This window comes from Sus scrofa, chromosome 12, assembly GCF_054392235.1.
Source record: "Sus scrofa isolate SSC_HxYL_T2T_F1_AM1 chromosome 12, Sscrofa_HxYL_maternal_Yorkshire_Landrace_v2.0, whole genome shotgun sequence".
Lineage (NCBI taxonomy): Eukaryota > Metazoa > Chordata > Mammalia > Artiodactyla > Suidae > Sus > Sus scrofa.
Window position 1 is genome coordinate 41564662 of NC_139394.1, and position 26209 is coordinate 41590870.

At 37.7% G+C, this 26209-nt stretch overlaps 1 protein-coding gene across 26 annotated transcripts in view; it reads right to left on the reverse strand.

Moving 5' to 3' along the window:
- Positions 1-26209, reverse strand: part of BCAS3 (BCAS3 microtubule associated cell migration factor) — a 580731-nt gene that overhangs the window by 304535 nt on the left and 249987 nt on the right. For 23 of the 26 annotated variants that reach the window (XR_014821299.1, XM_084985051.1, XM_084985045.1 and 20 more), the window contains 3 exons: positions 20099-20223; positions 17747-17912; positions 15311-15411 (listed from right to left, as the gene is read on the reverse strand). Coding sequence is in view for 22 of the 26 variants with exons in the window: in XM_084985051.1 (XP_084841177.1) it covers positions 15311-15411; positions 17747-17912; positions 20099-20223 (392 nt within the window). In the remaining 4 variants the exon portion in view is untranslated. Of the gene's footprint in view, positions 1-12454; positions 13152-14722; positions 15412-17746; positions 17913-18013; positions 20224-26209 lie in introns of those variants that run through there. The other 3 variants (XR_014821300.1, XR_014821301.1, XR_014821302.1) reach the window with 3 other exon arrangements.

Here is a 26209-nt window from a genome sequence, read left to right on the forward strand (position 1 = left end):
TCAGAGCTACAGCTGCCAGCCACAGTCACAGCCACAGCAACTCGGGATCTGAGCCACGTCTGTGACCTACATCACAGCTCATGGCAATGCTGGATGCCTGACACACTGAGCAAGGTCAGGGATCAAACCTGAAATCTCATGGTTACCAGTCAGATCCGTTTCCGCTGCACCACAATGAGAACTCCCAAAAAACATTTTCTGCAGAGAGTTAATGCAGCTTCTTCTATGCTTCACTTTTTTACTACCCAGTTATATACTAGATTAGACCAGGTCATTACCTGGCGGGAAGAATTAAGTACAGACTTTCTTTGGCCTAAGCGAAAGAGGCAAAGTCCTGGCATGGAGAGTGAATAAAAGTATTTGAAAGTGAAGACATCAACATTTTCAACCTATACTTAAGAATGTATTTTAACATCTTTCCAAATAATCATTTAAAGATCCAGGATGTGTTCCACGTAGCAGAGAAATTAAACACTTAAAGACTTAAACTCGAAGTAAGCCATAAAATTCATAGAACCAAGAGGACTGGGGGGAGAATGAGATGGAGAATACTACCCTACCACCACCGTAGGCTTCCCTCTCCAAACCCAAGAAAACATTCTCCAAGGCTTGCTCTTCCATCTACTGCTTCACAACTTACTGCTGAAAAGAGTTATCTCCCTATTTTTAAACCCTTATCTTTAGATACATACAAGGTAGTCACAGGAGAAAAGACATAAGAGTGGGTGGGAGTTCCCGTCATGGTGCAATGGTTAATGAGTCCAACTAGGAACGTAGAGGTTACGAGTTCGATCCCTGGCCTCGCTCAGTGGGTTAAGGATCCAGCATTGCTGTGAGCTGTGGTGTAGGTTGCAGATATGGCTTTGATCTGATGTTGCTGTGGCTCTGGTGTAGGCCGGCGGTTACAGCTCCGCTTAGACCCCTAGCCTGGGAACCTCCATATGCCATAGGAGTGGCCCTAGAAATGGCGAAAAGATTAAAAAAAAAAAAAAAAAGAGTAGGTGGCTTTCCCATAATTCATCCAACATACATTAAAAAAAGACAGAGAGAGATTTAAGGAAACATAAGAAATGAGTGACAGAATGTTATTTCTTTAAGCTGGGCAATCTTGAAGAATGAATGAATCTTCAATGTAGATTTATTATACTACTCACTCTACTTTGTATGTTTGAATACTTCCATAATCATAAAGAAATTTCTAAAGGAAGTTGCATGAATGAACTGAGTAAACATTTCTTGACCTCCGGACAGACACAGAGTCACCTTGATTCTTTTCGTGGAAGAACATAAGATCTGTGAAGGACTCAAGGCTGTGTTGTTTCTGCACAGCCCTAATGTGTGAGGATCATACGTTTAGCTTTAGTTTACTGTAGAGCATCTGACTCCTATTCTCTATCACAAATTCTAATAGTCCATCCCTTTGTCTCCCCTTCTTTCTGTTCTTTCATTCTTTTCCTTCCTTCATTTTTCCCTCCCTCCCTCCATTCTTCCTCTCTTTCTCTCCCATTGCTTTCTAAACATATTTTTTGCAAATCACCTAGATAATATGATATGAATATGTTTATTAGAAACTTCAAAGAATTCTGAGTGGAAAATAAAAGGCTTGCTGGAGTAGTAAGCAATGAGTCCAAGGATCATCTCAGAAAACCAAGAGTTCTCCCAGCATTTCAGAAGACTGCAGGTTCAGAGGCTTACCTTTTATGCAAAAGTTTCAGAGTCTTAAGACAACTATCAGAAAGAATGCCCAGAGTAAAAAGCCTTTCAGAATGCAGTAGACACCAAGAAAAATTCAAATCCCTATAAATTACTCAGGGAATGAAAATGCTCAAAACAAGCAGGCCTAAAAGAAATTTTCAATTTGCATCAATAAATCAGAATTGCTGAGTAGAACTTCTCTCTGTAGCTTTAAAAATGCTCACATTAGGAGCCATACTTGTCCAGATGACCACTTAAAAACACAATGGATATGATCTGGCACAAACGTTTTCTCTTTACTGCTCTTTGTTAAAAACAATGCACCTTGGAGTTTCCGTCATGGCTCAGTAGTAATGAACCGACTAGGATCCATGAGGATGTGGGTTCGATCCTTGGCCTTGCTCAGAGGGTTAGGGATGCAGCACTGCCATGAGCTGCAATGTAGGTCACAGACACGTCTCAGAACTGGCATTGCTGTCGCTGGGGCGCAGGTCAGCAGCTGCAGTTCCAATTGGATACCTAGCCTGGGAACTTCCATATGCCACGGGTGCAGCCCTAAAATGGAGGGAAAAAAAAAAAAGCATCTTTAGCTGCGCTACCTGGCAGTATCTTGGTCATATAGCCCTTGGAATTGAGAATGGCAAGAAAGACCGAAAAGGAGAGAAAGGATATTATTTCTGTTAACACTAACTACAATCAAAAGCTAATCTTTAATAAGTTTTTATTCTATCCAAGATAATGTGTAAAGCTTTTTGGATGAATTACTTCAATTAATCCAACAACAATCTTGTAACATAACTATTATTAATTTCAATTTTAATGACAGGTAAACTAAAGCACAGAGAAATTAAATTACTTGCTCAATGTCCCCCAGATAGCAAAGAGTAGCAGTGGAATTTAGAACCACGAACGCCAAAGACCATGTTCATAAGCTGAAGTAAAAACTGCTTCAATTCATGATGTTTTTACCTAGAAGTTTATTAAATTAAACTTTTCATGTGAAACATTTGAGAGTTGTTTATTCCCCCATATAAACTATATCATTGATACAGAGTCTCAACACAAGAAAGTTACAGTCAAGCAGAGTAGCCTCACATACAGTAACAGAAAAGAAAATGCTGGAGAGGGTATGGATAAAGGGAACCCTGTTACACTGTTGGTGGGAATGTACACTGGTGCAACCACTGTGGAAAACAGTATGGAGATTCCTCAGAAAACTAAAAACAGAATTATCATTTTATCCAAAAATTCCACTCCTGGGCATCTATCCAGAGAAAACCACAACTGGAAAAAAATACATGTACTCCAATGTGCACTGCAGCACTACTTACAACAGCCAAGACATGGAAACCACCTAAATGTCCATGGACAGAGGAGTGGATAAAGCAGCTGTGGCACATATACACAATGGACTATTACTCAGCCATTAAAAGGAAATAAATAATGGCATTTGCAGCAACATGGATGGACCTAGAAATTATCATGCTAAGTGAAGTTAGTCAGATAGTGAGACACCAACTTCATATTCTATCACTGACATGTGGAATCTAAAAAAAAAAAAAAAAAAAAAAAAGAACACAATGAACTTCTTTGCAGAACTGACTCACAGACTTTGGAAAACTCATGGTTTCCAAAAGAGATAGGTTGGGGGGTTGGGGTTTGTGAAGGAAATGCTATAAAATGGGGTTGTGATGATCGTTGTACAACTGTAAATGTAATAAAATTCATTGACCTGAAAAAAAAAAAGAAAGTACTTTGGGCCACACATTACATTATACCCTTGAAGAATTAATAAGAATTCATTTTAGAGAATATTGTTTTGGTTTCATATTTAAGGGTATAAATGACATAACCGTGGGAGGAACCACTGGCACCTGGAAAATAGCCGGGAAGGCGGCAGAGAGCCCAAGAGAAGAAAAAACAAATATTCCAAATCCCCAAATATTCCTTATAAATCTCAGCTTTGACCCAGACTTGACATCATGTAAGGGTGGTTCTGATGCTCTTCGTGTGGTTATAAAATACAAAGTAAGCATAGTACAAAAGGGAAGAAACTAATGGTATAAAGGCAATAAAGGCACTTCAGTGTTTCTTGTCTCTCCACCAAGTTCCACAAAAATCACATGGCAAAGAGCCTCCCGTCATATGACAACAATAAGGAGAACAGATCCAACTTGGACAGACACAATCCATAGCATTCATCCACCTCCCTTAAGCTCTGGTCACTCGGTTAGTTACCTTCAGTAAGAAAGGTCATGAGAAAAAAATTTTTTTCTAAAAAGGAGGAATTCGGTAGTGATAAAAGTTTATACACTGTCAAAGCCAAGAGCACAGCTTTGCTGACTTAAATGACATGAAAATGCCAGGGCACGATGGACAAGCAGAGGTGCAGCCGAGAACCAAGCAGAAAGGCTGAGTTTCCCTGCTCTTTTCTACTTTTCCGGAATAGTAACTAAAAACTATGGCACAATCAGGAGAGACCGTAATATAGAGCACATTTAAAAAATTTTTAATTTGAAGGGCAGTAGCCAAAAATAGCCCTTCTATTAACAGCAAAGAGATGTAAATACACATATAGGCGATGCTACCATAAAGTAGAGATTTTTGATTTAACAAAATCTATATTTATATGATTATATTTCCTGTGGTTGAGAGTGGCTATAATTAATGGATTTCCCTCCCTCTCCTAATGTAGCCATTTGTCAATTCAAATACAGAATGTCTAATCAATTTTGATCTATTTAGTAAGCAATTTGTCAAATGGTGCTATAATCCAGTTAATACATTAATTCTTGTCATGGAGAGAGTTCTGACAACTATATGGTTTTGCATAACTGTTTTGGACGGAAACATCTGTGCTAGAACTCAACTGTCTTCTTTGGAAATAACACCTCAGCATTCAGCATCTGAGAGCATGCTACAGCAGATCACTTCATCTGAAAACTACTTCCCTGAAATAGAAGGAAGTTCTACCGGATAGTGTGGCTGCTAATTTACTGTCATAGACTAGGTTTCTTCGAATGCCTGTGTGTTGCATATATTTTTAATAAACTGATCAATCCAATATATGTGACACTAAATGGAAAATAAGGAAGCTTCTAAGAGAGGAACAAGGCTTTATTAATGAAATGGATGCATCTTACACTTAAAGAGTACTTCTATAAACATGTTCCCCCTTTCTCAATGTTTCTTCACATGAACTGCTAAAGAATTGCTGAAAAGATTGGCTCTCAATCTTTTACTTTTCCTATCCCAACATACTTCGGGCAAATGATTAACTCCTCTCGGTATTAAACAAGGCTCTGTCCGAAGACCACATGATTAGTAACTGGTAGTCAAGATTCTTAGAAGGATACCTTCAGTTTACAGTGTGAAGCTCTAGACATAACAGTTTTCTTGCTTTCTATTGGATGAATATATTTCAGCCACTAATCACTGTGTTATCTCCATCTTTTCCCAGGGCTGGAGACAGAACCACCAGATGAGCTGAGCCTTCCAGAATGTGGTCCAAATTTACATTACAGGAGAAATCTGGACTAAGAAACAATCAAACGATTTCTCAAACTTTTCAGTGGGATATTTAATCCCTACCAGTTTGGGCAGAGCAGGGGAAGAGCGGACAGGTTTTTAACATAACAGATAACCTCTAGAGCTACCCTGCGCATATTTGGTTAATATTTTCCAAAGATGATGGCTCTCTCCATTACTATATCCAAATCTTTCCATATTTTTGTATCAGAAAATGCAAAAGCAGAGTTGAAGGCATATCCTCTCTAGACAACAAAACTAAAAACATGACCAAAATATTTTTAAAACAGAAGAGAAACAGAAAAAAGAGGAAAGGAACATTACATTTATCTTCTAGACACGAGGCTCCCCTTAGCCCATTTATGAACCATGCAAGAGCAAATTGCCAGAGTAATCTGGCACAAGGCTGTGTGTTTTAAAACCTGCTATGTGTGCTAGTCCTCCAGACTACCAGACGTCCCATTGTTTGATGTGTCTGCTCAGAAAGGTGCCCTATGTGTCAGAAAGGCACACTGAATATTTTTCAATGACCCAGGGGGCAGAGGTCGCTTATTATAAATGGATAATGAGACCTAATGCAGTGCTCTGAGTATGGACAATGAAAGGGTCTATCCATAGCCCCTGGTGGATTGGTCATTCAGGCTTTTATTTCCTCTGCACACTTAATGGAGTCAAACAATTGACAGAAATTCTATAGAGAAGGCTGAAACTGAGAGAAACAACTGTATTCTAACTCTGATAGACAGATACAAATAGTGACCCTGAAATGGCGCCAGAACTCCCGTTACCACTAGCATAGCAGACGGCTGTAGCCTTCCCCCTAAATTCCCATTTAGCCATTTGTTAGCAATTAACCTTACTGATGGAAGTGATGGCACATCAAACCACAAGCTCCTGCCAATATCAACCCATTACATTATCGCAGGTAAGCAGACACAGACCATTCTGTTTTAGCTCCTTACTCTAGGAGAAGAGGGCAAACAGATATCCCCATACCTCCCATCCTATATCCCCATTACCCAGTTAACAAAATGCACATTCAGGGGTATCGGTATCTGAATAGAAGAACATTCAAATCTGATGGGGTAGAGTAAATGACATTAGAATCAGAGGTACTCATGGAATAGAGGCTTTATCTCCAATAGATTATTTTTCTTTAATCTATCAGAATCAGTGTTCTATCCCAGTCCAATCAGCCAGTCGGACGGCAATGAATATTAATAGCCTCAAGGGAAAAGAGTAAACCCTCAACCGTAGCTGAAAAAGAAAGCTGCTTATTAAACAATCTAAAGAAAGAGTAAATTCCTCTTTTTTTTTTAGGTAAGATAAAGTAAGAAAGATATTTAAAAGTATTTGGCAAACTTTTGTTTCATTCGAATTTTAAGAGCAACTATGACAGGAAGTTGGTCTGACATGTAAACTTTTTTTTTTTCCTAAATGTACAAAAGCCAATGACAGAAATGCCAAGATTTACTTCAGAATGGAGTATGAGTCATTAAGTTGTAAGAAAAAGGGCTTTAGATGCTGAAACAACACAACAATAAATCAACAATGACAGAGAAAACCAATGAACTATTCCATAGGTGTGAAGAGCTATGTAAAGATATGGGTATCAATAAAAAGCCTATATCCCATAAAACGAAGGGAAAGAAGAAGAGAAAGAGGGTAACCTAATCTAATCTTTTCAAAGCATCCTTTACAAAGCTTGCAGATGGCTAATGTTCTTTCATTTAACTGTTATCTTTTCATTGAAGAAGAAAACGTGTTGCATTTCATAATTTCCCCCAAGTTACACAACATAGATCTGGCTAAATTCAGGGTCAATAGATCTCAAACTTTTAGTCTCTTGAAGGAAAACAGCTTTCATTGTCACTAAAATCATTTCTCTATGGAAGGGCATATTGTTAGTTTACAAAATTAAGTATAAATAAGAGAACGCATAGATCTAATTCAGTCTGAAGTGGCTTCTTAACTACCTCAGATATTCAACCTGGATAGAGCACGATGACACACCCAGTGACCAACAATGGACTATAAATACTCTATAAATAAGTCCTACATTACAAGTTTCCTCTACAGGAGGAAAACATTTCTTTCTTTCCCCTTCCACCCTACCCACTCTTGGGCAAATATTTATTAGGGACAATGCAAGGAAATATTGTTGGGTACCCCCGCCACACTTGGTACATACCACAACAGCGATGCAATCCAGGATGTTAGGTTAAATCTAATGTGACACTCCAAGGAGAGTAGCTCAGAAAATTGCTACATATCTAATTGCTTTCCCAGGACACTTATAATGACCATGGCAGAGGAGAGCAGTAGCTTTTTTTGCCCCTTTTTGCATCCGTAGGTTCAAAAGGGATCGTCACTGTATTATAAGACGAATAAAACAATACGATAGTAAAATACTCTAAAATGTCTTTAAACTCAAAAGTAGTGACTTCATAAAAGTATTTCCTATTTGTATTCTCATAGTTGTAGTTGGTAGGCCAGCAGCACAAAATTAAGTTGGGAATCGAGATCTCTAGACTCTAACCTTAAATATGCTGCTGACTTGTGTTTTTCCTAGTTATATTAGGCAAACCTCAATATTAGCTTTAGGTATCGCCTCCTTCATTATATATAAAGACTTAAATAAAAGTGCTAGTGAAGCCCAAAAGATTAGTAAAGCAAGAACATTTTTAAAAAGCAGATATATCAATAGACAGCCCAGCTATGCAAAAGAAACCCAAACTGAACTGAGTTCTTTTTAGTATAATAAAAGACAAGATTTTTGTCAGTGTAAAACCAGTACTTCAGAGTAAGGTTTCGTACATGTTATGCTATCTAGGGTTTCACAATGGAACCTCTTTTAAATTCTCTCTGGGATAGAATTACTTCACAGAAAGCTTATATCAATTACCAACTGTATGCCAAAAAATGTCCGAAAGGAACTCAAATGTATAAATACATATACAGAAGTTCCTAGGTTAATGTTTAAATGAATGGCATAACCTATTGCCCAAGCCAGTCATCCATTCCTCCTCACTTTTCTTCAGTCACTTCATGTAGTCCCAAATCCTATAGATGCAACCTGCTCCATTTCTCTGAAATTCAGCCACTTCTCTACATCCCTACTGAAATGATTCCCGTAACAATTAACTTCTTCCTTCTTTGAATTGCTATACCAATTAAGGAATGCTATCAACACAGCATTTATCATAATGTGTTACAGATACCAACACGCATGCTTCCTATTTGTATTTATGGTATGGTAGGTAGTGTGTCAAAAGTAAAGTCAGCAAAACTGGTAAAAGATCAACATAATACATATGATTTAAACACCTGAAATGTAAAAAATAACTATGACCACCCACATCTATTGCTGGCCCTATAAAAGAGACTAGATTTACATAATCACCTAAAATAACTGTTAACCTTATGCAAAAGGCTATTCCAAACATCCTATAACAAAGCTTAAAAATAAATATAGAGGATCAAATATATTCCAAGTAACTTGACTACATCCCAGGAATACAAAATAATCCGCCACTCAACATGAACTTTAAAATGCCTAGCATCCTATCAAAAATCATTAAACACACAACAAAGCAGGAAAACACAACCCACACTAAGAAGAAAAATCATTCAATATGAAACCCCCCAAACAATACCAGGATGAAAAGAATTAGCACATAGGAATTCTAAAACAACTATTACAAAATAGTTCCAGGAGCGCCCATCATGGCTCAGTGGAAACAAATCAGGCTAGGAACCATGAGGTTGCAGGTTCGATCCCTGGCCTTGCTCAGTGGGCTAAGGATCTGGCATTGCCGTGAGCTGTGGTGTAGGTCGCAGATGCGGATCTGGTGTTGCTGTGGCTGTGTCATAGGCAGACAGCTGTAGCTCCGATTGGACTCCTAGCTTGGGAACCTCCATATGCCACAGGTACGGCCGTAAAAAGCAAATAAATAAATAAATAAATAAATAAATGTGCCATATGTTCAAACATGTACACAATAAGGAAAGAAATGAAATGCATTTCAAAAATCCAAATGGTACATATAGAGATGAAAAATGTGGTCTCTAAAATGAAAAATGTGTTGGCTAAAATAGCATATTAGAGCAAAACATAAATACACAGAAATACAAACTATAAAATCAAACAGAGGAGGGAAAGGAATTTTTTAACTGAATAAAGAATACATGAGTTCAGAAAATATCAAGTGGTCAACATACAGATAATTGGAGTCACAAAAGGAGAGAAATGGAGTGACAGAAAAAAAAAATTTGAAGATATAATTGCACTAAAATTTTCGAATGTGATGAAAAGTAAAAATCCATAGATTCAAGACTCTCACAAACACCAAGCAGAAGAAAACCAAACCACAACACTATGATTTACTTTTCCTACTTTTCTACATTATTCCCATTTTTTTCTGTTGGTTTTGTTTTCTATTTCATTGATTTCCTTTCTTCTCTTTAAATTTGCACAACGTTTTCTACTTTCTGAATGTGGAAGCTAAGATCATTGATTTCAGAACTTTTTCTTTTATAACATGAGCACTTAGTCCTATAAATTTCACTTTGAGTACTGATTTAGCGCCATCCCAGAAATTTTTCAATTTTTCTCTAAACTTTATATCATGAAATGATTATAGATTCATAAGAAGTTGCAAAATGGTACAATCCACACACATTATTCAGATTTAATTAGTTTTATATATACAATTTTTTTTTTTTTTTTAGGGCTGCACCTGCAGCATATGGAAGTTCCCAGGCCAAGGGTCAAATCAGAGCTACAGCTGCTGACCTACACCACAGCCACAGCAATGCCAGATCATTAACCCACTGAGTGAGGCCTCATATATCCTCGCTGGGGTTCGTTAATCACGGAACTCCTATACATACAATTTTATACACACTCTCAATTTGGGAGAGAATGTGTGTGTATAGTTCTATTCCATTTTATCAGACATGTTAATTTGTGTAAGCTCTACTACTATAATCAAAATACAGAACTATTCTATCATCACAAAGATCTATCTTTACAAGTCACATTCAACACCCTTTCTCCCACTCTGTCTCAAAGTCCTGGTCAACATTAATTTATTATTCATCTCTGTAATTCTGTCATTTTTGAAAATGTTATATAAATGGAATCTTTATTTTCTCTTGGTGCTTTTAAGATTCGTAATATTCAAAGTTTGGAAATTGGCTTCTTTCACCATGCATGATGTCCTGAAGATTCATCCAACGTGTTGCATGTATTAATACTTCAATCCAATTTCCTCCATGCACACCTTAAATACCAGTCTAAGTCAGGGATGTGCTCTGTTTTCATTTTCATTCAGTTGAAAATAATTTCTCATTTCTCTTTTGATTTCTTCTGTGAACCATGTATCATGTAAAGAAACATTTTGTTTAGTTTCCAAATATTGTGGATTTTCCACAGATCTGTTAATCATTTCTTATTTAATATCACTGTGGTCAGAAAATATACATACTTTGTATGACAAGAAAGCTTTTACATTTATTGAGACTTGTTTTGTGGTTCACAAGATGGTCTATACTGGTCAATGTTCCCTGTACATTTGAAAAGAACACATATTCTCCTGTTGTTGGGCAGAGTGTTCTACTTAGTCTGATATTAACGCAGCAACTGATGGTTTAAATGTGTTTTTCCTGAGGAGCATATAACTGAGGTTTATTTTTTAAATCCAATTTGACAATCTCTGACTTATTTAGATGTTTAGACCATTTATAACTCATGTGAGTATTGCTGTGCTTAGGGTTATATCGATTTGCTTATTTGTTAACATTTTATTTCCTTTTCTGGCACAAGTTATTTATTTCATTTTATACATCTTTAACATCACAGATTACCTTCAAATAATGTTGAAGTCACGTATGCTATAAAAACATTACACACACACACACACACACACACACAAATGTATTGACCACAATACATTGATACTATTTGTGTGTTAACAGTAAATTATAGGGGAGTTCCCATCATGGTGCAGTGGGTAATTAATTGGATTAGGAACCATGAGGTTGCAGGTTCAATCCCTGGCCTCGTTCAGTGGGTTAAGGATACGGCGTTGCTGTGAGCTGTGGTGTAGGATGGCTTGGATCCTGCATTGCTGTGGCTCTGGCATAGGCCGGCAGCTACAGCTCTATTTAGACCCCTAGTCTGGAATTTCCATATGTCACAGATGTGGCCCTAGAAAAGACAAAAAGACAAAAAAAAAAGTAAATTATATTTTAAAGAGAATTAAATAATTATCAAAACCCCATACATATTTTCCATTCCCTTGCATCTAGTACCAAAGTTAGAGAAAAACAATTACATCCCCAATAAAATATAGGGAGGTTCTATGGATCCCAGTTACCTTACTATTGTGTATCAAAGCTTTGAATGGTCCTTTGTTACAATTTAACAAAGAAAACCTAGTTAGCTTAGGGAGGAACTGCTCACATACTCATGAATTATTTTAGAAAGAAGTTCAAAGTCTGACCTCCCCTCAACAAAGCTAGTTAATGTCAGCAACTTAAAAATACTGCTGCTGCCAAATTACCTGAAAGAAAAGGAGGAAATATTATTTTTCCCCTAAATAAAACTTTTCCTAGTCAACTCAGTAAGCCCTGTTTTTAATTTACAATTTGGGAAGTTTTGAACAAGCCTAAAGAAGTATTGTCTGCTTTGGGATCATATTCAAAGCTGGTTGGTATCTGCTAGTCTCTTCCAATGTTTATCTTTGTTTTTGGCAAAAGAATATACTGAAATAAAATGCCTCTTTTAGAAAAGGTAACTACAGTATGTATTTTTTGAAGGAAGAAAAAATATGGTTAACACAAAAATCATTAATTACCACTGCTATAATCTTTTCATAAACTATTCCCAAGATCTCTTATGACCAACACAATACATTTTATTTATTTATTTTTTGGTTGCACCCGGCATATGGAAGTTCCCAGGCTATGGATCAAATTTGAGCCACAGCTGTGACCTATGCCAATACCTAACCCACTGCACTGGGCTGGAGATCGAATCTCCACAGAGACAACACCAGATTCCTAAGCTGCTGTGTGCCATGGTGGGAACTCCAGCAAAACATCTTTTTTTTTAAATATTAGATTCTTGACTTTTACCTTAACTGAGCAAGATTAGATTACCATCTGCATTCACTTTAGACGTATAAACTATTCAATCTGCTCAAATCACAAGGCTCTGCTATTTATCCTTTTTTTTTTTTTTTTTTTTTTTTTTTTTTACTTACTCAAAATGGCAATTTCTTACGATTCTTCCCAATAACAAAGAAGTCACGTTCACCTTCATAGTGACCTTGTTAGGAGCATTCTAGTATGAGTCAAGTTATGATACACCAAAATTGCTCAATTCTGTCTCATTCCATTCAATTAACACAGGTAGGAAATATGACTACAGTTAAGAATACAAACTTTGGGGTTTTTATTTTCTTCACTAAATTGAGGGAAGAAGTCTTTAGGGTTCCAGGCAGGTTCCCTTTCCCTCCTCACCAGTCACCCTTTTGCTGAACACTGTTGATCAGCTAGCAGTGTACTTATTATGATTACAGTTCTGGAAGGGGAGGGGGGATTCCTTGCTAAACATCCTGCTCCCCCACTCTCTTCTCCCTGAGACAAAGTCTCTTTCCCACTGCCATTTACATCATTCTTTGTAAATTATTATTATAATTTCCGGAGTTTGTACAAGTTTGCTTCCCTTGATCCACAGATCCAAATACAACTGAAGAAAATGCTGGCAACATTTGTGAAGTCTGCTTTACAGTTTTACTCCAAATGGTTATGTTTGAAAATACTTTTGTCTTTTTTCTTTTTTTTTTTTTCTTTAAGGGCCACACCCTAGGGCATAGGGAGGTTCCCAGGCTAGGGGTCAATTTGGAGTTGTAGCCACTGGCCTACACCACAGTCACAGCAATGCTGGATCCGAGCCATGTCTGTCACCTACACCACAGCCCAGAGCAACACCAGATCCTTAACCCACTGAGCAGGGCCAGGGATTAAACCTGCATGCTCTTGGATACTAGTCAGATTTGTTACCACTAAGCCAAGATGGGAACTCCCTGAAAATACTTTTAATAATATATTTACCAACAGTCTGCAAACTGGGAAATAAGAAGTGATTTTCAATATGGATAAGTACCACCAAGAGGTACAGTATGCAAATCATCTTTTCCAATGGTTTTGGTACGGGTTTCTTGAGAAAAAGCAAGAAGGTAATAAGAAAGTCTTCTTCATGAGGCCCTAACTTGTATAAAGGGCTGAATGGATGGCCAGGTAAAGGCATTTTTTCTAAACCAGCTCCGGCACTGCTTTCATCAGCTGTATTTCAGCTTTTACTCCTCTGATGCAGATGTCCATGTTTTGCATATTTAATTGCATCTGTCATGTAATATACTCTCTTGTCCAGGACTCTCATTCATACAGCCTTTCTTTAAAATCCAGGGTAGGAGTTCCCACTGTGGCTCAGTGGTAAAGACCCCAACTAGTATCTGTGAGGATGTGGGTTCAATCCTTGGCCTCGATCAGTGAACATTGATATTATATAAATGCCATGTTTTTTCCAAGGCATAGGAAAGAGTTAAATACATGCTTAGATACCCAGAATCTAACAACTTTTTGTATTCAGTTGCTTGAACCAGAAAGCCATTTACCTATTATCCCTCTATGGAAATTTTGGCAACTTAAGTCATTGTTCTCATAATTCAATGTATAACCTTCTTACATGCATCCATCTCATTTTATGTTTTGATTAAATACCTGTCTCCCAAATTAGACAGTGAATTCACTGAGGATGGAAGCAGCACACTATCCACATTTAAAGCAGGAGTGCCTGTTGCATAGAAGTCACTCAATAAAAACATGCTAGAAGAATATGTGAGTTCAATTACATAAGAGAGCGAGACTGTCAACTATTTGCTACAATTACGGAGTTTCATAACTGTAGAGCAAAGTCAATAAACTTTCTCTGTTTCCAGTATAACACAGAACACATGATAAACATAAAATCATTTTAGAAATATTTTACTTTATGCCACATAATAAGTTTGATACAACAAAACTCCATTAAAAAAATGTCAATGGCGATTTTTAGAAAGTTTTTTAAAAACATGCAGTCCTCAATACCATCAAGTTAAATTAAGGATCCAGTCAATTCTACAAAACGGAATTATAATTGTAAAGAATTTTTAATTCTCTAACCATAAACTGGATGAAAAATATTAAATGATCTTTTCAGGCCTCACCTACAAAGAACGCTGTTCCTGGTTCAATGTACTTTTTCTTAAGTTAAAAAAAAAAAAAGAGGCTGGATCAATCTCTACAAATGTTAGAGCTTAAGTATAAACATAAGCAAATAAAAACCCAACACAGGAGTTCCTGTCGTGGCTCAGCGGTTAATAAATCTGACTAGCATCCATGAGGACGCAGGTTCGATCCCTGGCCTTGCTTAGGGGGTTAAAGATCTGGCATTGCCTTGAGCTGTGGTGTAGGTCCCAGACGCAGCTCGGATCCTGCATTGCTGTGGCCGTGGTATAGGCTGGCAGCTACAGCCTGATTTGACCCCTAGCCTGAGAACCTCCATATACCACGGATGCAGCCCTAAAAAGCAAAAAACAAAAAAAAACCACACAAAACCCAGTGCAGTTGTAATCACTCCCTCATTTCTGCAAGTAAAATTCTAGAAGAAGAAAAAAATGCTGATACAATTTCACAGTGAAAAATGCTGAACTTTGTTTCAGGTCAGAAATAGATTCCCATTTTATGAAACCTGATGATATACTTGTATCCTGATCTTTTAAAAAAATGTTGAGCCCACCTGATATTCCCCATCAGCTGATATAACTGCCACAGTCTGTGGACAGCCAGAGGCACACTTAATGTGTGTTAAAGCTTATAGCAAAGGCTTGCGTTCAGTATCTTACTTGCCCCGGTCTGATTGTTTATGGCCTCTGGCCTCTGGACCAGGGGTAATATACATGGTTGCATTACAAGTCAGCATTTACAGATGACATTTAAATACCATATGGAAGGAAAAACAACAACAAAAACTACTCACGGCCAGCAAGCAGGAACTGATAATACTGCACTGCATCTGCAGCGAGGAGCAGAGGGTGGTTTGCATTAAATGGTGGTTGCAATTCATTCCATTGAGGAGTTCTAAGGAAACAGCAGAAGAAGAAGAATATTCAAGTTTCATAGATGAGATGTAAATCACTATCACTGTCACCACTTACAGAGATTGATACATCTCTGTAATCATTAAAATGAACTTCTTGGAGTGCTGAAAACCTGAAACACAAGACCATCCACTTAGAAAGAATAAAAAGGTGGCAATGAGTCACACAAATTACAAAGAGCCGATATTAGTACAATAGCTGACGACCTTCCCATATGAGAGACAAGATACTCAAAAGACTGAGGAAATGTGGAATTAGAATGTCACAATTAATTTTGGCCTAATTTCTGACAATGGTTAGAAATCGCTAATAGAATGTGTGTATATTTCAAAATGAAATAAAACGTGTAAAAGTGGTTAAAAAAAAAAAACAGGGTTAATGGTTGACTGACTATAGACCGAATTAGCATCTGAGTTCCAAAATAAGCCACTTATTTCAATGATGGTTCAGTAATTTTAATTAGATCTGCACACTCCTAAATAGCTTGATAAATAAGATATCGATCAGGTCAATCTAGTGCAATAAAGTAGTAGGAAAGAATGCTGGAGCCTCCAAAAATCAATATAAGAATATTTTAAAATGTCAAAAGGAGAGAGATCATTTTCATATCCGTTTTTGTCTGTTTCCTTCCATACATATCAGGACCAATTTTTTTCTGGCTGGCTCTCCTGTACCAATGTACACTATACTGAACAGGTTTTAGTCTAGATTTTATTTCTCCCTCTTTATACTAGATTATAAAAGTTCTAATGATTATATACTTTTGAGAAGGACTGTTAATAAACATTTCTATAGCGATCAACCATTATATCTTGAGGAATCACGTTTTAGGAAACTTTCCTTTGGTAATCATAGGTTTTTCCCTACCTTACCCACACAGCCTCAGTCAATATAGATTAGTTTCTAACTTCTAGAATTTTATGTAAGTGGAATGAGTGTGCCCTTCTTTTGTCCTCATTCTCCCAGGAAAATTATTTGGATGTACCCCTGTTATTGTGTTTTTGGATAATTCATTCATTTTAAAAGTTGAGATGCAACTTACATACAATATATAGTATACAATCTACCCACTTGAATTTTCACTAGTTTGTGCACCTATCACCACAGTCAATTTTCATCATCCCCCAAAGAAACCCTGTACCCATTAAGCAAAGGGGATAGGCTATGGGGGAAGGATGGACTTGGGGTTTGGGATGGAAATGTTCTAAAATTAGGTTGTGATGCTTGTTATACAACTATAAATATGATAGAATTTGTTGAATTAAAAAATAAAAATCAAATATAAGAAACTTCCCAGTCCATTTATATTAGTTTCAATTCCCCATAATGACTATCTCCAGGTACTCTCTATTTGAACCGAGCATGAGACTGGAAATAGGGGAAGCACTAAAACCCTTTATGTGGGATAGGAAAAAAACACCTAGGTCCTAAAAAAGGTGACACAAAGACGCAAAGAGAAAGGAGTTCAAAGAAAGATATTCTCCAAGGCATGCGCCAAAGACAACTGAAAAGACATGGCCACACAAAAATCTGTACACAAATATTCTTAGGAGCATAATTCATGGCAGCTAAACAGTGGAAATGTCCAAATCAACTGATGAATGGATCAATAAAATATAGTACCTCCATGCAATGGAATATTATACAGCCCTAAAAAAGAAGTGAAGTTCTGCTACATGCTATAATATGGACGGACCTTAAAACCATTATGCAAAGTGAAGGAAGTCAGGTATAGCAGGTAACATAGTGTATGATTCTATTAATATGAAATGTCCAAAGTAAGCAGATCCAAACTGGTGGTTACCTAGGGCTTAAGGGTTGAAGAAAACTGAGGGATGACTACTATTGGGAACAGGGTTTCTTTTGGGGATGATGAAAACTGACTGTGGTGAGAGGTGCACAACCTAGTGAAAATTCGAGGGGGTGAATAGTATTCTATGTATTATCTGTAAGTTGCATCTCAATTTTAAAAATGAATGAATTATCCAAAGTCCCACAAAGGGATACACCCAAATAATTTTCCTGGGAGAATGAAGACCAAGGGAGTACACATTGATTCCATTTACATAAAGTTCTAGAAATTAGAAACTAATCTATATTGACTGAGGCCCAGTGGGTGAAGTAGGGATAAAGAGGAGAAGGAGTGAGAGATGATGAAAAGACACAAGAAGACATCTGGGGTGATGCATATATTTATAATGCTAATTGTTGTGATGGTTTCACAGCTGTGTATCCATGTGTCAAACCTTATCAAATTGTACACTTATAATATGGCACACACCTCAACAAAGCTGTTTAAAAAAGAGAGAGATTACCTAACCAGAGTCCAGCTGGCTCGAGGAGATGTCATCATTTCTAGTGGGGTGTCATCGCTAATCTTGGGGGCTGTGCTGAGTGGCCGTGGCTCCATTACGTGCTCCACTAAGGTTCCGTAGCAGCTAATAATGTACAGGGATTCAACTACAACTTGTTTGGACTGATCTACAAAACAGAAACATAGAACCTAGATATGTAATACTGGCAAAAAAAAGAGCACAGCATAATTTTTACAACTTACTGACTTTTCAGTCTATTCTGAAGGCCAGGATTTTTTTTCACATGGTACCTGAAAGTTGTCTCTTTCAAGTAGATGCTAATGAATATGTACATCTCTATGCTATCAAAATATTTTTCAATCTTAAGCCATTTATTTCGGGATTGGTATAAATATACTCAAAATGCTAATATGCTGAAACAATATCTTACAGTCTTCTGGATTTCCCTGCAATGTAGTAATGTGTCCCACATTTATGAAAAATGAATGCTGGAGTTCCCATGGTGGCTCAGTGGTTAACAAATCTGACTAGGAACCATGAGGTTGTGGGTTCGATCCCTGACCTCGCTCAGTGGGTTAAGGATCCGGTGTTGCCAAGTGAGATGTGGTATAAGCTGCAGTTGCGGCTTAGATCTGGCATGGCTGTGGCTGTGGTGTAGGCCAGCGGCTATGGCTCTGATTAGACCCCTACCCTGGGAACCTCCATATGCTGAGGGAGCGGCCCTAGAAAAGGCAAAAAAACAAAAAAAGAATGCTGTCAGGTGGGACTGTGAAGGACAGACTGAAAAGGAAGCCTGCAAGGATTAAGATTTAGTTACACCGGATGTACCAACTCAACTGCATGAGAAACTCTCTTTCTGTCTAAATCAGCCTAACTTCTCATCTACTTTCTCTCAGAAAATGTTCTCCTTTAAATTTCTGGATTCAAACAAACAAACAAATGAAAAATGCACACATCCTCCAGCCCGCAGATCCATCGACCTTCTATTTACCCTGGGCTCATTGGTCCCCAGGGTAAATGAAGACCAGTCACACTCTGAGGTCAGGTGCTCAATGTGGATCTAATCAAATGACTTTATAAGACGTACACATGTCCTCACTACCGAAACAGGTTTAGTCCTCTATCTTGGGTTTTACGGTAAACCTAGGAGCATACAAAACCACTCATGAATGCTGGGTGGGTCACCTTATCTCTATGCCAGCAGAATCAATTACAGCTGATTTGAGAACACGGCTAATGACCAGTCAGGGGGACATAATGGGGTACCAAGTTAAAAGGGTAATTAGAACAGAAGGGAGAAGCATTTGAAATCGAGCTTCACAGAGGGTTTTAACTAGTAACAAAAAGTCATTTCGATAGCATCATTAAAGCTACGGAGGGAACAAAAAAATAAAGATGGGATAAGCAAATGGAAGGCTTGCATACTGTGCCGTCTCCTCTCCCACTCAGGTAAAGAGCCTGCTGTGCCTGCGATCCTATTTCCAAGGAAAGGGCCACTGAAAGGCGATAACAAGGCGGAGGGCTGATGTCTGACCGCCAGCATCCAGCGTAAAGGAGAAGCCATTTTGCCAAGAACAATACAGCCTGCGACTCATCGGAAAAGTGCCCAGCTTGTGACCTACTTTAATGGTACCACAATAATAAGCGGAATTTTTTCAGTCAAAATTAAACACTTGGTCCACGAACGTCGGTATTCGTTTACACACGGAAACAGTAAGGCATCACGTTAAAACGTTTTTATGTATTGATTCTGGCGGTCAAAGCGGGGATTTTTAAAAATACAATATAAATGCAAAGGGACAGTGGTTACCATTAAAAATGAACCTTATTTCTGAGTGGGAGCCTGGTTTTATCTCTTAAGCTATCACATGGCAGAGTTGTTGTCGATCATGTTTTCAGTTGAGATTCAGCACCCGAAAATAGGGGTTCAAACTAAGACACCCTCGCCTACTGACGTATGCTTTTTTTAGCTACGATAAACTCACTGATCTCAAGGCTTCCATCTCTAAAATAGGGACAACATTTTTCCTCTCCATACTTGAGACAATGGCATGAAACTCGCTTGAGAAAAATGTAAAATGTATAATGGTAGGGAATTGACAGCATTAAGAACACTGTGTACATCACCAGAAAAACAAAATAAAAACACTCAATGGACAATTTATTTCACATTTATAGGGAGAGGACAGCCCTTCTTCTTGATGAGACTTGAATAGTGAGGAACAACATGTTAATTGAGTGTGGATTTTTTTCTATTATTGGGCTTAAGATTATTCAAAGAGAACGGCTATGAGTTTTCCTCAAGAAATTAAGATTACAAACGGGAAGTTTAACTTCAGTAAAAATACATACCTTTTTCTCTTTTCAGACCTGCGTTATTTGCAAACCATGACCGGGATGTCCCAAACGTTGCAGCCACACAAAATTCTCCGCCCATCGATTTGCTGGGTGAAATTTGTGAAGGTGGTTTAACTTTGCTTAAAATATAAAGCGATAGAAAAAAAAATTACCAGGATGAATCACGGTCCTCGAGATAATGTCCTAGTTCCCTTAAAATTCCACCCATAGGTATTCAAACCCTCACATGTTGTCATGCATTGGGCCTTAAGTATTACAGGTGGTTGTGAGACAGTGACCCCACTAAAAATAAAACCAGTTTGAAATCCCAGGGTATTATCAGAATAGCAACTTAGAAGAGCAATAAAAAATTAGCGTCTTTTTGGAGAACGTGCTGGCAAAATCCAAGTCAATTCATTTGAGAAGGATGACATTTCGCTGGGTATTTCCAAGGAGAACAACAGAAACCAACATAAACATCTCGTAATAATCAAACAGTTTCTCATTTCATTTTAATATATAAAATGTGGGACTGACAACACAGTTGAATGGAGACAGCATGGGTGAAAATACAAGATGATACAGAATGGAACCCTGAGGATGCTCTCAGCCATCATGCTATGCGTGGTTAGACAACCACCAGGAGTACATCTGAAGATCTAATGCAACTACAGTCACTGATCTTCCTATTTATGGTTTATTTGTGTGTGTGTGTGGATCTGTGAAAATGATAGGTCTATTCTCGCTGTATCTCGTTTTTTGGTTTTTATTTTATTTTTGTTTTTTAGGGCCATGCCGGCAGCATATGGAGGTTCCCAGGCTAGAGGTCAAATCGGAGCTGTAGCCACCAGCCTACGCCAGAGCCACAGCAACGTGGGATCCGAGCTGCATCTGCGACCTACACCACAGCTCGCGGCAACGCCGGATCCTTAACCAACTGAGTGAGGCCAGGGATTAAGCCCGCATCCTCATGGATGACAGTCGGGTTCATTAACCACAGAGCCCATGGCGGGAACTCCTCTCATATGTTTGAAGAAACATTAAGTAACCTGCTACCTGACCTAACTCCCAGAAGTTCTTGCCTTCCTCTCTGTTTTCCCCAACTCAGCCTTCAGCTTTTAATGCCATCACCTTCTGAAATCAACCTTTCATCTTCTTTCAAATCCTGTATTTCTCTTCTTTCTCAATTTGTCCAAGGCTGCCCTGTGTTCATTAGCGAGTTCGCCAAGAGCCTTGGATAAATGGTGGTATTATATTTTCTCTGATTCATAGACCAAGAAATACTCTCACTGTACACTGGTCAGGATCACAGCCCAGTCGGGGCCCAAGAATAACAGAGCTCTGAGGTTCCAACGCTGCCTGGCTTCAGTGTCAAATAACATTTCTACCTTTGCTTGCTCACTATCCTTTATCTCTTTATCTTTTCATGAAATATGGTTAGATGCAGAAAGACTGGGTTTTGGAGTGAGGCAAAAACATGAGTCTGAATCCCAGTCCTGCCACCTTTTTCCCCCGCTGTGTGAATGTTAAGTTATGTAACCTCCCAGAGCTCAGCCAACTGATATATAAAATAAAAAGATAGTAACGCTTACTTCATAGGGTTATTTTAAGGAGTGCTGTATGGTATTTGTTCTCAAAGTGGGGTCCCTGGATAATAGTACTGAGAACTTCTCAGACGTTTCAAACATTCATCAGGCCCCACCCCAGATCTACTGATTCTGACACTCTGGAGCATGACAACCTGTTTTTTTGAACAAGCCCTCCAGGAAATGCTGGCACATGCCCAGGTGTAAGAACCACTGTATTAGGTAACGTGCAGAAAGCACTCAGGGCAGCCTAGCACAGTCTCAATACTAATTATCTACTACATGGCACAGGGCCTTCAACTGATTTTTTAAAAAATCAGACTTTGCTTTGGTAATCTCAGTTTCCAGGTGGAATGGCACCTGAAATAGTCTCTCACATACTTTATTTCCCGAGCCTTCTGTTTTAGTATGTCTTCCTGCGAGGGAAAGGGAAAGGTTTGGATCGGGGGTTCCTAGGCTAGGTCTTTTTGGTCTCTGCCAGTGACCGAAGCCATGGTAATGCACGTTGCCATCTACGAAAAGGCCTCTTCTTTCCATCACGAACATTTCTTAAACACTCCAAGTTATTACCCATAAAAATCACATCCATGCCTAAAACACCAACACCAGTCACAGTCAGACTTCCACTGACAGAGAATAAAGACAGGTTTTTTGGAGGTTTTGGTTTTTTTGCTTTTTAGGGCCTCGCCTGTGGCATATGGAAGCTCCCAGGCTAGGGGTCAAATGGGAGCTACAGTGCCGGCTACAACACAGCCACAGCAGCTTGGGATCCAAGCCGACTCTGTGACCTACACCACAGCTCACAGCAATGCCGGATCCTTACCCAGTGAGTGAGAGCCAGGGATCAAACCCACAACCTCATGGTTCCTAGTCGGATTCGTTTCCGCTGCGCTATAACAGGAACTGATTAAAGACAGCTTTTTTGGGGAAAAAAAAAAAAGTTTCTGTGATAAAATGAATCTGTTTCTATGGTTTCATGTCTTCCTTATTGCATTTGCTGCAACTGCAATAACCTTTGCAAAAACTGCAAAAGCAACAGAAGACTCCTTTCCGCCTACACCCAGACACGTGCCTTCCCTTGGTTTCTGGGTCACCAGCCTCAGAATTGATCTTTCTAATTAGGATGTTTCTAGTTATGTTGTACTATCTTAGAATGTAAATTTTCCTTCAAAGCCTGTATTTCACATCACTGAACCACTCTTGGTGAGCTGTAAGTTCCTAGCATCCTTCAAAGTCCATTGGTCATTTTTAACCATTAAGAGTTTGGGGAGGCTGGAAGGCTGAGGAGAGAGGAAAAACAACAACAACAAAAAAGCCCCATAATTTCTGGAAAGGTGTGTTTCAACTGTGTGACTATGTTTTTACTAGAATCACCATCAAGGAACAATGATAACACACAATGTATAAATAAGCATCACAGGGACAAGTTCAAAGCCTTTGCAAATTACTGAATGCTATTTTTGTTTTTGTTTTTTAACTCTTGCGGTAAGCAACAAGATGGAAAATAAGTGATCATGCCACTTCTTAAGACAGATTATGGTGCATCTTAAGTATGCATCCTAAACAGATCTTAAAATAGTTCCCACAAGGCCAGATAGCTACCTTTGTAACATAATCATCAATTTAGGATTTGGCCAAGCAAGTATCTATTTTGCACATCTATTAGCTTACAGTCTAATCAGTCAATGTTAAAAGCTGAAGTTTCTTGCACTTTTTTCATGTTACATACAACTCAGCTTCTGGATACATAAGTAAAAAGCATCAAGACAGTATCATTTCACATAAACTCATTATCTCCTGAAGAAAATACATATCTTATGTTAAACATATCCTTCAAATTATGAAAAATAATCATTTTTTATTCTTGTACTTCATTATTTCTTCTTGCTTTTCTCATAGGGCCCTCATGAGTCACACTAGTAAAGGTTTGTGTTTAATAAGTGATTAAAAGAGTTTTTAACCCCTGAAAATAATCCGCTACATCCTGCATGACATCAGACTGTGTATTAGGTATTTAGCACATTTAGTGAACATATTCAAAAAAATTATTTTTTTATCATCAATCTACATTTGGAGGGACTGTGGTACTTAAGCAAAATAGAACTTTAGAATACATGCATGTATGTATAAGGTTTTCAGAAAAATAAAAAGGAGAAATAATCTTTAAAAAAGATTTTTATTAATGAAGTACTTTCTATGCAAAATGCCCAAAGGGCAAAAATTTAACATTGATTCAATTTGCCCTTTATCCTAATATTTTAAAAGACCAAGACCAGGAATGCTGGGTGGAAACAGAATTGAACTTTTCCACAATGACCCAGAATATTGCTATTGCAAAATAACCTTTTGTTGGCAGAAAGATAAAACATTGAAAAATGACATATATGTGAAAGGAATAAAGGAGAAAAGTGTTAGCCTTGGAAAGCATGTTCACTTAGAGATGGTGACCCAACCATTTTAGGAAAGCATTCCACCACTAGGCTTTTTTTCTTTCTTCCTCTCAATATTCCCTTTATCCTCTCAAAGACATTTAAGAAATCCCATTACATTCTCAAGCTTAAAAAGCATACCTTTAGGTGTCTATATTATTAAATGAATAATTGATATAAAAGTTTTCAACATATAAGGGTTCCAGAAATTCCACTGTGTTATGGTTATAAATGAATATGAAATATACAGAGAGTGCTGGGGACCCCTTTCTGCTGGGAACTCCTGCTCTTAACTCTCTGGAGCCTGTCATAAATAATCAAGGTCAAGAATTAAAAGAAGGAGTTCCCGTCGTGGCGCAGTGGTTAACGAATCCGACTAGGAACCATGAGGTTGCGTGTTCGGTCCCTGGCCTTGCTCAGTGGGTTAACGATCCGGCATTGCCGTGAGCTGTAGTGTAGGTTGCAGACACGGCTCGGATCCTGCGTTGCTGTGGCTCTGGCTTAGGCTGGGGGCTACAGCTCCGATTCGACCCCTAGCCTGGGAACCTCCATATGCCGTGAGAGTGGCCCAAAGAAATAGCAAAAAGACAAAAAAAAAAAAAAAAATTAAAAGAAAAATTTGCCCTAACATAAAGGACTATGGAATGAATTCAACCTTCACCGTATCAGGCAAAATAATAAGGAAAAAATCACATTTATTAAACTTGGAAAAACAAATGGACAGTGAAAAAACAACCTGCATAAGGTGTGAAATTAAAATTTAGGAGATAAACATTTTCGTTTTTCTTCTTGGAGACGTCACCGTCTAACCACAGAATGAGAAGCATTTTTAATGCCATCACATGTTCTGAGGACATTAACATGACATCTTTGAAAATATTTACAAAGACTACTGAAGTTACCCATCGGCTTTTTATATATTATGTAATCTAGTCAGATAAACATATTGGATTTCCCCTGACTGATTTTTTTTTCCTCCACTCTACTGCAAACAGGAAAAAAAAAAAAAAAGCAGAACTTTAATGATATAGACTTTAAAATTATAGAAAAATTATGTCCATCTGGATAATTTTACTATGTCTTATAAGATAGGCTGGAAGTGGTGTATCTGCGGATGGCATGAAAAGCAACAATGAGGTCTGGTGTCTTGTTTGGGACAGAGGCATGGAAAGAGTTAAACCGAGATAGAAGCACCGTTTCTTTCCTTCTCTAAAGGATAAGGGTATAGTCAATACTTTAGTTTAAATTTCAGACACAATACTGATCTAAGAATTACAAGTGGTATTATGCCGTTCTATTAAAGAGGAAAAACTTTTCATTATATTCTCGCTGTGGTTAGGCTTTCAAAAGAAATTTAGAAGTTTTCTCTCATTCTCAATTTTTTTTAATTTATTTTTTATTGTTATTTCCCCCAACACACTTTTTTTTTTTTCCCACTGTACAGCACGGGGACCCAGTTACACATACATGTATACATAATTTTTTTTTTAAATAACAACTAAGATGGAAACTAAAAGGATTTAATTTTAAATAAAGACATTAATAATATATTTAACATTATCCTATCACAAATTATTCTTAAAGATTTGAGATTTATGTAAACCTTCTCCTCTCCATATAAATATTTCCTTCTAAAAATGAAATTATATTTTTTCATATTCTCAAAGAAAAAGATTAGCTTTTTTTGAAAAAGATTAGTTTAAAGGAACTGTTTATAAACAGACTGAATACTCTCAGTGCTAATTAAAACTTTAAGATAATTTGATACGTAAGTTTTAACTCTGCTTTAAAATTTACCTTATATACTACAAAGACAGGTTATGTGTAAGAGGTATATTCAAATGGACTACTTTTTGTCTACCCTATTGTGCATAAATTTTGTCTTTTGCCTAGTCAAAAACAGTGTAGTTTAAACACAATATTAGATGCAGATTAGTATGACAAATACTCGTGACTTATTTGTAATACTGAAAAGCAAAATGCATTTTAAAAATTTCACAATGTTTATTTCTCTTAAATGTTCTGCATTAAAAAGTATATCATGTATATGATTCTTTAAATCATTTTATACCATCATTTAAATTAACAAATCCTGGAGGATACATAATCTC